The 15025-nt window shown below is 31.0% G+C and overlaps 1 protein-coding gene across 2 annotated transcripts in view; it reads left to right on the top strand.

Moving 5' to 3' along the window:
- LOC106473997 (CASP8-associated protein 2-like) overlaps positions 1-9999 on the top strand; it is a 21326-nt gene extending 11327 nt beyond the window's left edge. For both annotated transcript variants that reach the window (XM_013934682.2, XM_022402381.1), the window contains exons 3-4: positions 2916-3106; positions 4135-9999. In XM_013934682.2, the coding sequence (XP_013790136.1) occupies positions 2916-3106; positions 4135-5116 (1173 nt within the window). In that variant the 3' untranslated portion in view covers positions 5117-9999. The remainder of the gene's footprint in view (positions 1-2915; positions 3107-4134) is intronic.
- Positions 10000-15025: the final 5026 nt, after the last annotated feature.

Below are 15025 nucleotides of genomic sequence, written 5' to 3'. Positions count from 1 at the left end.
GAGAAGAAGGATCAGAGAGGATTTGATTGAGGTGTTTAAGATTATTAAGGGTATTGATAATATACATATGCATATATAAATATATATCCATCAAACGTTTTTGTGTTTAGTAGTAAAAACAATAGGACAAGGGGTCATAAATTCACATTTTGGCAGCATAGAAGTTGTCTGCCGTTTAGACAGTATAATGTTTCAAACAGGGTGTTTGGTTTTGGAATGAGCTGCCTGGTGGAGGCAGAAAATTTAACTGAGTTCAAGAAAAGATTGGATGAATACATGAGTAGCAAAGAGTGGTTAGAGTTATGAGCTGGAAGGGACATCCTTGATGGGCTAATAAGCTCCTTTTTGTCCCTTTCAATTTTTTAGAAACTTATAAACATTGAATGCCCTTATAAATATAACTCATCACTATTTGCTGTTTTTGTAACAGCTAGCTCAACAACAGCTAAAGCATCTTAGAGTTTCATTAATTAAGCCTGTCTTCTTTTGTTTTTATCATACCATCAGTATTTTTGTGAAGACGTTTTTCCAAATGTTTTTTTCTGTATACATTTACATTCCTTTTATCATTAACTGTAAGTTTACCTGACTGTAAATCATATTCTTATTTATCCAGTCTTCTTTGGACTGTGTAACAGATTTCCCTTGTATGGTTCTTTATGTATCTGCAGGTTAAGCTAAAAACATCTCATTTCTTTCTGCAGTAGGAAAATGTGATGGTTTATATTTTGAAAGCAATATGTGTAAGCTACATCAGTATATTAATTACTTTTTCAAGAACTGTATGCATAAAAGCCATGTTGTTTGAAGGATGCAGAATATTAAAGAAAAAAATTTCCCCCAAGATCCAATGTAAAACATGGAGTTATAGATAGGGGTGTGTGTATATACTTTAAATGATTCCAAAAATCCAAACTGTTTGTGGAACTTTAAATATAGGAATTTATACAAGTTACAATTTCTGCTCGCAGTCATGTGATTGGCATACAAAATATATTCCTTGCAAAGCTTACAAAAAAATTGAAAGTATATGTATGTATATGGAAGCGGTACTACTGCAAAATTCTTTGTAAGTACAGTAATTAATACACCTTTTTAATTTATACTGTACTAATAAACCTGTATCATTTATACCTGTACTAATGTATTTCATTAATCATTTAATTTACATTTAATATTTCTTTTATTTAAGTTTCTAGCAGAGCTTTATTGACACAGGAGGGGTATAATTAGTGGGTCAGAGGTGTATTGTTGAATTATTTTTACATGACCTCTGTTGGTCTGGCAAAACGGATAATCTGCCAAGGCTCTGGAACCAAGAGTGCTGGAAAATCAGTGGTATACTTGTATTTTATTCGATTGTAAGAGAGAGATAGCAATAGTTGCTTGTAAGGAGCATTGGCAACTCTCAACATTGTTCCAAGCATGGTCAGCTTTTCATTTACAACTGAGTAGTATATATATATATATATATATATATATACCATACATGAAATTTTATGAAATTATAATTTTCCTTTCTTGAAACATTTCAATATACTGTAAAATACCTCAAATGCTTCAGTATGAAAAGACTGATTTTTAGCCCCAAAACATGAGTTTTTAAACAGATTTCTTTAGTGTTCTTACGACTTACCAAATAGTGTACACATCTAACCCGCAAATAGATGTGAAACTTAATTGGATAATTTTTGCAAACTCATCATAATTCTCGGAACCAAAAACAAAAATACTTCAATAATTGGTAAGGGTTGAAGATGGTAAGTCAGCAGCCTATTTGCCTGTATCTCTCCTTGTCTTCTTAACATCAATCTATCATCAAAGTTCTGACTAATCCCTTTTTTTGGAAGTTGTATTCAAGTTAATGTAAACTTTTCTCGCAGCTTTCTCTCTGTTACAGTGGTGTTGATTTATAGGTAATGTAAACAATATTGTCTGGACTGCATCTTATATACTTGACATATGTCCTTCCTTTTATGGTCAAGCATTATTGTGTAACTTTTCATGTGCATTCATTAGCTGTGCTCAGGTTTTTCTGCATATTGTGTGTGTGTGTGTGTGTGTGTGTATATATATATATATATATATATATATACCATACATGAAATTTTATGAAATTATAATTTTCCTTTCTTGAAGCATTTCAATATACTGTAAAATACCTCAAATGCTTCAGTATGAATGACATCATATTATATAGTAAAAATAATAAGTTTAAGCTTTGCAAGTCCAGATGCAGACTTGTTCTTTGAGAAATGTATTATTCTGTTTGAATTTTAAACTTGTAGAATGGTTTATCTAATAATGTTGTATGTGCAGTTAGTTTGAATTATTTTAAGTTTGTTGGATAAATGTGTGTGATGGGTTGCATTTGACTTAGTTCTAAGGTTTTAGTAGGTGAGGTATGACCTTGACGAGCCAAATGGCCTTCTGTCACATTACATTTCTGATGTTCTTTTATTTCATAGTCTTGTTTTTTATTAACTGAAAAAATTTTATTTGATGTGATCATAATTAGAAACAGGAGATAGTAGAATTAGAGTGGAATTTGATTAGTGGAATTTGCTAATTGATTAATCTTCAAGCTCATTAATGAATTTGATTCAAATAATTTAATTGTTCTCGTGTGAGACTTGGATAGTTGGAAAAATTGAATAAAGCAGTGATCAGAAACACTAATATTAATTAGTTCATTTCTTTTGTGACATTAATTGATGCTCTTAGGTTATCAAGTTAATCACTGATCTCTGATTAGAATCACCAAGTACATATCATTCAGTAAATAAAAAAGAAATGCATAAAATGTTTAAGTCTAAAATTTTAATGAAAAGCTCTATATTTTAGAGAAAAAGAACATCTATTGTATAAGATGTCTGTACTGTTATGTGCTTTTTTCACATGATTGCTTTTTATAGTTATCTGAACAATATGATCAACTCCTTAAAGAAAACAAGAAGCTATCAGATGAAGTTGATCTTTTGAAAACTGAGAAGCAGAACTTGCAAAGGCAGAACCTGATCCTTAAGAAAAACATCTCATCTCTTTTCAAAACAGCTAAAGAAGAAATAACTCGAAAGAACAGTGAAATTCATGAACTGAGAGAAAAGTAAGTACTGGATAAAAGCAAAGAGGAACTATTTATAAGAAATGGCAGAATACTTGTTAAACATTAATGACAAAAAGACCCGCTGAAATCAGAATTCCCATTTAGTCAACCATCCCAAATCATAAACAAACTATCGGCTCACCAAGACCACTGTTAGTAATTCCAAAACTCTCATCAACACTCTATCAATGTGTGTGGGGTTGAAGAGAAACTCACAGTTTCCGAGCACCCCTGGTTGCCGCACAAGCCCCTTAGGGGCTTGTGTGATATCAAACCAAAATAACTGCCATGATATATATGTGTTTGTGTTAAACATTACAGTTAGGTTGTTTATCTTTAAACATTAACTAGCACCTTAACAGGGTGTTTAAAAGTATATAAACTCTACACGAATTTAAAAAAAATACAAACTATGCATTAATTAAAAATTAAGAATTGTAAGCAAAAGATTATTATTATTATTATTGTAAAAAGTAGTGAGTTAATTTTCAGGGTAGCTAAGTTTAACATATTAAAGTGCATTATCTTTCATTGTTCACAGTTTAGCACCCAAATTGTATTTACTTGTACATGTTTGTTCCACAAAATATTATTTTAAGAGATCAACAAGATGATTTGGAATTCTTATATGCATATTTATGTAGACCTATCATAAAATACAAAATCACCAAAAAACCTGTATAATATTAACTATAACTTTTATTTGAGTTCATATCTCTTGGGACACACTGTTAATTTACTCTAGTTCTGCCTAAAAGAATTGTAACTTGAGATCCTGATGAGTAATAAAATCTAATTGTGTATACGAGCGCCCCACACTTGATATTGCTGGCACAAAAAATATAGCTAATAAAAAGGAAAAAAAAAGGTCTCATACATTCATTTACTTTAATACTGTCTAAAAGAATTTCATGTGCTTTGCTATTGAGGATTCCCTTTTGTTTTTATCCGAATCGCAAAGTCTTGTGGAACTTTATCTGTTTGTCCATGATTCATTTGTAACAAATACTTTTTGAATTACATTGCAGATTAGATTGCATGATATTCAGAAGATTTAAAAAGATTCAAAATCAAACTGATCAAGGAACTGTTAGACCAGTGCCAGAGGTCAAGAACAAAGGATCTCCCCTTCAAGACCGAGGCAAATCTGATTTGGTGATTGGACTTAATTGCAATAGTCAGGTTCATATGGAAATAAAAGATTCAAGAAATTGTGATATAAAAAATGGTAGAATTACCGTTAATCATGTTGAGAAATTTAGGCATGTCCCCAAGAAGGCAAATCAAGATGTAGTTGAGTTTAAAAACCTCCACTCTGAAAAAAAATCTAAGACTTCAGTTTCTTCATATAATTACTTTAAAGAAAAGAATGATGAATCTAGGTTTTCAAGTATGGATAAGGAAGAAAATCTCAGTGGTAAAAAAGCTTTTATTAAAGATACATGTGAGGGAAGACTCTTACAAGATTTGGACACTTTAACAAAATATAACAGATGTGAAAGTAACTATGAATTAAGTAAAACAAGTAAGATGGACCGAAAGCTGGCACATGTGACAAGAATCCATAAGGAGGAGCTCGAAAATAATAATGAAAGAAATAAAACTATAGAAGACTCCCATACTTCTACAAAACACAATAAAACGGAAAGAGAGAAAGTGTACAATGGAGCAAGATCAATTTCACGGAGCAGAAAAGAAAATACCCAGAAGTCCACAGTCAATAATGAATGCAAAAATGAAATCCATGGTGAACAGAAAAACAATTCAAGTAGACATTATAGTGACAAAATTCTTCATAGATACTTGCATAGGAAAGACCACAGAACAACATCTCAAACTTCACCTTCTAAATATAAATCAAGCAGAGATACACATCATCTGTCTTCTCAGTCGTCGTTGACCAGATCAAAACCATGCAAAAGGAAAGCAGCTGAAATGTCTCATTCAAGTATTGAAAGTAAGAAATATAGAGATAATTCAGGTAGACATAGGATTGCGTATAAAAAGTAGTGAAAATAATATTTAAAAATAAAGGATATCTTGATTTAGGTGGAAAAAAGAAATTATTACATACACTATACTGCAGTTTTGATTCATTAGTGAAACATTATCAAACATATATTAATGTTTAAGACAAAATGCTTAAACATAACTTGTAAAGCCCTAGTGAAGAAGAAAAATTAAGTAAAAAAACTCTTTTCTAAAAAAAATGCATAGTAAGATGCTAGAATAGCTGTTAACTTTAAGATTATTCATTTTTGTTATTATACCTTCTTCTTCTTTCGTTATCATATGGTTCATGGCACAGTATATTTTATTTATGGAAGAAGTGTGCAGCATTTGTGAAGTGCTCTTAAAATTATGAGCAAGAGATATCTATTTTTTTAGCATAATGTCTGATGATCTTACCATTTCTTTGTTGTAGATGGTGAGAAAATTAGTACATTTGATTTTTTAGACCATCCCTCTGATATGCTTTTCATTGTACCTCTTTCTGAGGATTTAAACACTGGTTTCATACATTTGAATTGTATGAAACCAGCATTTAAAATTAAAAATATAATCAGTTTCTTCATTAATAGAATTTCCTGGATTACAATTTTATTTTTAATACTAAATTAAGGAAATATTTTAAGGTAAAGATTGTTTTAGAAAAGTAATGGACAAAATTTCATTTGATATAGTTAGGTGAATTAATTTTCTATGAATATTGGTGAGAAACCCATATTTTGACTTAGTGATGTTAGCATCAAGGAAATTCAGAGTAAAAGTAAGTTCAGGTTCTGTGATAAACTGACCTGCAAGGTGAATGTTATTGATATGAATTAAGAAATATTCTGGTCTATCCTATTTTTGAAACTCTAAAGGCATTATTGACACACCTAAGCCAAAATGATGGAAGGTGTAAGGCAGAGTTTAAGAACATAGAACAGGCCAGAGAAATTAAGACTCGAAACTGAGGGCTTCTTCTGTTAATGTTACTCTTCATCAATTATGAAACAATTATAAAGAGTTAATTCAAACAGCATCTTTACATTAGGACAAGAAATGGTATAGTTAGAGTCTTAACTACAACATTCTGTAGCTACATTTAGTTCTTGAAATCTACGTTAACATGTACACTACCTCATACCACACATAAAAAAAAGTTTAATTGTTCAAGGAAATGATAAGTAACACTTAGATTATGAGTACTGTTATTAAAATATGGTTGTATTAATGACAGAGTTACCTTTTTCAGCTTTCGAAATCATTATTTCTTCATTAACTTTAATACACTTTGTACTTGTCTTTCGTAGGATTTTATGATAACCCATAATGGAAGAAAATTATTCTTGACAAGGGTCAGTTTCTTACTGTAGGTATTTTAGAAAGATTACTTGGGTTTCTTGTATGTCAGAGAATAAGGCTGCTTTGTGGTAATTCATTTTTGTAATTAAGTTACTTTAAACTTAAAGTATTGTTTCCTATTTCATATGATGATGACTTTCTTTTCAAAGAGTAACACCCTTCCCTTCCCTAGCTTTAACTGGTAATTTAGTATAGACATATTTTTATGTGAGTAAACTTTTTACCATTCTTCTAGACCTTTGGTTTGAATGACACTTATTAATCCACAACCAGAAAGATTAAAAAAATATTGGTCATCGGTGTAAGGGTTTTGGTCTTCGTTAGCAAGTGTTTCTTGGTTTTTTCATGTGTTTTATTTCAGTAGAAAAACTTTTAAGTTTAAAGAACTCTTATTGAATGTTGTCATATAAAATAGTCAAAATATTACAATCTGCAGCTTGTCTAGATTGCTTCGGTGTTTTTTTAATTATTTAATTACATATTAATTTTTCTAAGGTTGATCAGATCTTTATACTGAAAGCAGGTCACTTATTTTGGATGTTATTTGTTACTTATGAAAACTGGAGTTCGCTTTTATTTGTAGAGTTTAATTTCTTCACATTCACATATTTTGAGAAATGTCAAAGTTAGGGTTATTTTATTGGGAATTTTGAGCTTTTTGAAAGAATACTTTAGTCACGTAATTTCATGTGGAAAAAGATGTTGACTAATATTGTATTGATAAATCTATAAAGTTTACACAATAGATAGAAGGCACTTAGAAAATTGACTTCCTTCAATTTTTACTATTACAAAATGTGTTTATATTTATGAAAAGATCCTATCTTTTTGACTCAAACAGAAGTAGAGAATTACAGTATTTCTCCTTATAAAAGATATATATAAATGTGCTAGAGTATTTCTTAATTGAGGATCATACTTTTTGGTCATCAAAGCTTCTCTAATGTTTCTTTTGTTAATATTTGGTTATTACATACTATATCTAAGTACTTGTCCTGTGTTCATGAACATGAGAAAGAGGTTTCAGATGTTTTCTGAGCCTAATGTCTAATGGTCTTGGTGTTACACAAATGTAGGTAGCTGGGCAGTCAGTACATTTGAGTTTATAGATCATCCAATTATAGTATACTTGTTGTTGTACACCTTCCTTAAAAAATAATTTATGTACCAGTTTCATAACAAACCTAATGTATAGATTATGTTTTTTGCATAATCTTTTAAAGTTGCTAACAACAGAAACTTAGATGTCAATTGATGTTAGTTTCTTTTTTTTAATTGTTTTGAGAAATTAGTTTAAAATTAGTCATTCACTGACATGAAATTAATTTCAAATAGGTAAATAAAAAAACTAATAAATGCAGGATAATGGGTAAGCAGAAAAAGATTCCTTCAAGGTTTCTAAATCATACAAAATATATTTTTATTGAAGAAAACTGTAACACTAACATTCAAGTGGTGTTCTGGAGTTGAATAACAATGAATATTACAGCCTCTACTCATCATAAGAAAACTATCACCAGTACTAAAACTTAGAAGGAAATCTGTTAACTAAAGAGGAAGACATAATACAGTGTATATACTTTTTTAAATAAATTGTTTTACTCCAGAAACTGTATTGAAAACCTAAAATTTAATGGTATTTTTATGCATTCAGCTTGGACTTTTGAACGTATTTATGGGGAAGTTTTATGTTATATTTCAAGTGATTTGACATAATATTTCTTGTGATATGGAAGTATACACAGGAAAATAAAGTTTTACATATATATAGTTGTTTCAAAAGTCATCTATGTTACTTCTTTCATGTGAAACTAAAAGTGTTGTGTTAGTGCAAATCTACACAATGGGCAACGTGCACCTTGTCCAATGCAGGGAATTAAACCCCATATTTAAGCATTGTAAGTCTATATAGTTACATCCTCTGTTGGCTCAGCAATATGCTTTATGGCTTAAAATTCAGATTTTGGATTTGACATGGTATACACAGTGCTGACAAGTCATTGGACAGCCTTGCACTAAAAAGAAAAGGAATCTTTTAAATGTAGTGAATTAAAGAGTTGCTTGTAACATCATAGTTACTTACTTTTAAAATTAAAAAACAATGGAAAAATTTCTACAATTACAGTAAATAAAAACTTGAAAAGATTTAATGCTTTAATTAATTTTTTACAACAGTGATTAAAATTTATATAAATTATTCAAGTTGATTTTCTACCATATGACAAAAATTTGATTATGATTGCTTTTGAATGATGTACAGTAATATAAATAAGATAATTTCAGTTAAATACTGTTGTTCAGAATCATCGTTTTTTCATTATTTTGTTGAACTGCTCTTAAAATTGTAGTATATATTATTCAGTGAACAATTATTTAAGAAAAAATGTACTGAGAAGAAAGATGTGAAAATTTCTTTTACACTTGTTTTCAAATTAAATACAATGTGTGTGTGAATGGAAGAGCTAATACATGTTCGGGAATGTAAAAATTACTGAATAAAGTAGGTATTTTATTTACATGTGGAAATCATGCATCAAGTGACATATCCTGCAAAACTTTTTAGAATACAACTTTTACATTGAAGATGACACTGAGTTGACTTCTGTTTTAAATATAGAACATGAATAGATCACTGGATGGTATTTGTATGATTATCATTTGTCTTGAAATCATAATATAATTAGAAAAGTCTTGAAAAATTATAAATGTGTGTAAAATAAAGATTGGAGTGTGCATCATATTAGTAATATGTGGTAGTAAAGTGACATATTTCAAAAATATGTTTGAAAAATGCATAAGTATGTTTAGCTTATTTTTTTAAGCACAGAACATGATAGGTGTTAACTGAAGGTTTTATAATTTCTGATGTAATTGAATGATTGTATAATTAATGAAACTAGATGTTACAGCAAAATTTACTTTTACAACGTGTTATGTGATTTCTTAATGTTGTCGGTTTTAGTCAAATAGTTAACTTTTAAAACCAGTTTTGTTAAGTAGAATCAGTACATTAAAATGAGCTGAACACTCATTTCACTGTGACTTAACTTTTAGTAGGATATGAATATTGCTAATTAGATTCTTCTTAATAATTAGCTTAATAAGTACAAGAATATAATCTTGTACATGAGAAAAGTATTGTTTCAATGTCAGTTATATCCCATATTATCTATTGTATATAGAGATAACCATACATATTTTCTTTTAAGATATCATCAAAAACAGTGAATGCAAAGTCTTTTAATCACTTTAAGAATTAAATACTATGTGAAAAAAATACAGGTGGATTTAGCCAATTGTAATGTTATTTAGTTCTTTAATATGTGAAGAGTATTAATAATAGTTATTTTTAACAGATGTTGTATAGTTTTTGAATTAGATTAAGTCTCCAGATGTGTGTAACTGTGTTTAGGAACTATTAGATTGAGTTGTGAAGCTTTTTTTTTTGTTGTTGTTGCTGTTGTTTAATTTGAAACTTAAAATTCAATTTTGCAACCAGATTGTACAAGAAGCAGACATCCAATAAACAATCAGTTTTTTAATTTGAGTTTGCAGTTTTTATACTAAATTTAAGCCATATTAGAAACCTTATAAATCAAACCCTAAGCACATCAGTACATGTTGGATACTAATTTGTAAAGCTTCTGGGAATAGAAGGGTAATTACAATAAAAGTTAAAACCAAAAGTAGTATACGAGATGAAAGTAGGCTGATTTTTGAAAAGTCAAATAATAACATATTATTTTGGGACAACATTGGACCTAATGGTCCATCTAGGCTGTTCCATCCTCAAAACTAAATTAAAATGATTAAAAAAAATCAAATGAAAATATTCTAAACCCAGCCCTTTTCATTCACACACTTATCAAGCAGTTTCTTAAACTCGCTTAAATTTACTGTCTCTACAACATCTGAAGACAACCCATTTGAAAGGCCAACCACCGTTAGAAAAATAAAACTGTCTTAGCTGAAGATGACTCCTGCCTTACCAAAATTTGTGTGTGTCCCCTAGTCCTTCTTTTGTCATTGTTAAATATAAAAAAAGATGATACATCAACACTATAAATTCCATTTACAAGCTTAAACATTTCAATCAGACCTCCCCCCCCCAACTCTTTGTTTAACCCTTAAATGCATTAAATAATTAATTTACGTTATTGCATAACAGGGATGATCGCTAATGTAAAAAAGGATTCGGATTACATTTATGTGTAAATTTTTGTTATTAAATCTTAACACAATACGAGTGGTATGGTCACAATACCAGAACAGCAACAGAAGTATCCAGAAATATTGAACCATTAACAAATATGTACTGCAGTTCCTTGGAGATGATAAACTGAAATTAGCATAAACAGCTGTTCACGCTTTGCGTGTGGTGAGAAAATAGCAATGGTCCATTTTTCACACAATATGCTTATTTTTCTGTCTTAAGAGGTAGAATACATCAAGCATCTGTTGAAGTTGGAAATGGTTGCAGTGTTATTTGATATACTCTCATGACACTTATGAATGCCACACCTTTTCCAATAAAAGTAACAAACCTTACCACATTCATGTTCTTTCATTCAAAATCACTGTACAATAAACGTTTTTTTCTTTTGTGTGTGTGTGTTTTGGCTAAATTAATGTGATGTATTCACCAAGAAGGTTCATTTAAGGAATTGAAAAAAGTTTGGCCCCAAAAATTTTATATTAAAATTAAACCAATAATGTTGGGTACATAGGTCATTTGTGACCCACCTAATTTTATGTGGTTAATCCAACTTTAAAATTTGTATATACTATATATGCAAATGTATAGTCTATTGTACTTAACATACTGGCTTTCAAATGATGTAATTTTTTAATGCTAGTTACTGTATCAGTTTCATTGAAAATATACATGTTCCAGCTCAAACTGATGTCATTATGTCGCTGCAGAGAGGCATACTGTTTTTCTCTCGTTTCTTCTTCCATAAATAACTTGGTAGGGGTTATACCTTGGTCCAATATGTCTAGACACATTTTTAATTTTACGGGATAACAGGTAAGGTAAAACAACCCAAATATATATATTTTGAGCTCCTGTGCAGTCATATTTACAGTAATCAAGAAAAAATTGGTACAACTATAAAACTTCATGTACCAAACACATTACATACAAAAAAGTTGGATTTGTCCATTTTGAGTTCTTTTTTTTTTCCTTTTTTTAAGGGGTTCAGAGCTCCCAAAAAAGCATAATTTTGGGGTTTTTGATCCATTACTTGGCCATATCTTATCCAATTTACATGAGATTTGGTACAAAGATACTTTTGCACAGGCAACACACATTGACAAACAAAAATGATGGACTCGTCCATTTTTAGTAATTATAGGGGGATCGAGATGCCACAAAAATCATAATTTTATGGTTATTTGACATTTAGCCCTCCATTTTTTGGCCAATTTACATGAGATTTAGTACAAAGATACATTTTTACAGAACCCATACACATACATACAAAAATGTGGATCATGCCCATTTTAGGGGGGATCAAATAATCCCATAATTTTAGGGGTTTTGGTCAGTAACTAAAGACTTGTTTTGACTAATTTAAATGGAACTTGGTACAAAGATACTCTTTTTTTTCCAAGGTTCCAAACAAAGATATAGACAATTTTTGTCTTTTGTTAAATTTTTCAGCAGGGAAAGTACAATTTGGGATTTTCATGAAGTATTCTTGTATATATCAATGAACTTACATGGTATTTGGTACAAATATACCTTCTTGCATGTCCCAAGCAGTGATATAGACAGTTTTAGATTTTTATGGTGACAAAATTCACCATTTTAGGATTGTGTGGCAGAGACATATTCCAATCACCCTTGAATATTGGCCTCTTTAACTTCTATTTGTTTTTAAACATTTTACTTAGTATGAACCTTTGACAATTCACATAATATATATTTATGTTACAAAATTAAAGCACTGTAACATACTGTTATAAACTATATTTTTAATCTTGTAACTTAGATGTTACCTAGAGAGAGCTGCAGGTCATAATGATTACATTATATTAGGCTAAGAAGGATCTAAAAATTTGACTATAGGCTTTCTAGTACATTCAAGATTAGATAATAAATATAGGGTCAGCAAAGCATAAAGAAAACATTAACAGTAGTAAAAAGATGTTTCCAGCTGGTAGAGTGAACCAGTTAGCATATTTTAATTTTTAGCGAAGTATTTTGATCTGTGTTGGCTACAGCGGCGTAGCAAGTGGGGGGCAGGTGCCCCCAGGCACAGGTGTGAAAGGGTGCAAAGTTTCTCATTCTATATAAACCTTTTAAAAATACAGCCTTTGAGCCTCTAGGCTTATGTTATTATTACACCCTTCTCCACAGTTTGTGTAATTTTCATTTGAGTAATTTCAGACTTGTCTCCGGTAGTGTTCGTGTAGTTAAACCTATCGAGTCTTTAAATGTGATTTAGCAACTGCCAGTAATTTATATGGTGCTCATGAGCATGATTTACCAGCATATACACTCATCTGCATTGATTTTCTTACTGTTGTGTCACATTAATTAACATGAGTATGGGTGGTCTAAATAATGGCAGTTAAAGTGAAACCAGGTCCAGATGTGCCTAACTAGTCCAGAGTTGGAACTGTAATTGTATAATTTAAATATAATTTGTGGTTAGGAACTTAGGAAAGTGGAATGCTTCCTTTCATCTGACAATTTGCATGTTGGCTAAAAGAATAAATTAATAAATACTGACTACACTATTTAGTTGCTCTTTTGCATCCCTGTGCCCCACTTTCTTTTTTCGACATAATGTGTGCACAATTTGCTACTTCGATGGTGGAGTCATGCAAATTGATGAGAGCTTTCCTTGCTGGAAGTGATGACACCAGTAAGCCAGCATCTGTTCCTTCTGATGGCAGCAAAGATGTCAAAGTGCAAGATTGTGAACATGCTACTTCATTTGAAAAAGAAAACAATGAAGAAACTGTTCTCTGTCCTGTTGAAAGCTACAATAATAATAAACAAGAGGATTCCACTTTGTCAGAAACAAATCCACAGAATAGTGTTGCTAAGCTAAAAGAGGATGACCTAATAAATATTTTAACACACAGGGATATTGGATTTATGAAGTTTGATACAACAGGCTCAGCAGTTGTAACACATGCACATTGCACAGAGATTGTTAAAGTTGGAGCACATGAATTTCAACATAAAGAAGGACAATTTGATGCCAAAGACGGCATTCTGTTACTGCGTTTTGGTTCAAACGACACTTTCTGAATGGACAAGAGGTCAGTCATTCCTGGTTGGTGTATTCACCTCTACATGAATCAGCATACTGCTTTTGTTGTCTTCTTTTTTCATCTAAATGTATGACATCCGATAGTCGGTCTGCTTTCAAAACACAGGGTGGATTCTCTAAGTGGAAAAAATTGAAAAGTTAAATGCCTATGAAAATAGTGACAGTCATCGTGAGCCATTTGCTGTTTGGAAAGAAACTGAGTGCCAAATTCGTCTTCAAAGTGGCATTGATGAAGAGCTGCAAAGGCAAATTCATCATGAAAAAAATAAATGGAGATATGTTCTGCGATGATGCTGGATTGTACACAATATTTAGCTTCTCAGAATCTTGCATTTCGTGGTCATACTGAGGACATAACCTCAAACAAAAACCCTGGAAATTTCCTGTCACTTTTGCAGTTATTAGCAAAGTATAATCCAGTAATGAGAGAGCATTTAAAGCGTGTTGAAAACAAGCAAACATCAACATCTTATCTTTCTCCTGAAATCCAAAATGAGTTTATAAATCTCATGGCTTCACATATGCAAAATTATTGTTTGTCAGCAATTCGTAGAAACAAATACTATGGTATTCTGTTTGATTCCACACCTGATTTAGCCCATTGTGAACAATTGGCCCAAGTGATTCGGTTTGTTGACATTGACTTTAAGACAAGAAAAGTAGAAGTCAAAGAGTCATTTATTGACTTTATACAGATAAAGGAAAAAGATACTGCCAATATTGAGAAAACAACAAGCACAAAATTAGAAGCGGATGGAATTTTATTGAGTGATTGTTCACAATGTTATGATAATGCTTCTCTCATGTCAGGTCATCTGTCAGGCATTCAACAAAGAATTCTGAACAAAAATCCAAAAGCAGTGTTTATAAACTGTGACAACCATAGTTTGAAATTAGCATGTCTTCATGCTGCAAGTCAGGAAACAACAGTTATTACCTTTTTTGGTATAATTGAAGCCATTTATAATTTCTTTGCTCATTCAACAACTCAATGGGACGAACTGCAGCAGGAGCTTACGATTTCTGCCAAGCGTGAATGCCAGGTGTAAATGTAGCTGATGCTGGATTGACTGCTGAACAGGAAATTTATTGCATCATGAAGGATGTTATTGATCGCTTGATTACAGAAATAACAGGAAGATTTTCTCACTTACAAGATTTAGATTCACGGTTTAGATTTCTACAAGATGTGCAAAATATTGTTTCTGGAGATTTCGAAGACAGAAAATTGCAAGAAAAATGTTCTTACTTAGCAAAGAGCTATCCAGTTGATATTGAT

The sequence above is a fragment of the Limulus polyphemus genome, unplaced genomic scaffold (assembly GCF_000517525.1).
Source record: "Limulus polyphemus unplaced genomic scaffold, Limulus_polyphemus-2.1.2 Scaffold6707, whole genome shotgun sequence".
Lineage (NCBI taxonomy): Eukaryota > Metazoa > Arthropoda > Merostomata > Xiphosura > Limulidae > Limulus > Limulus polyphemus.
The sequence above is the reverse complement of the archived record's forward strand: the minus strand, read 5'-3'. Positions and strand labels throughout refer to the sequence as shown.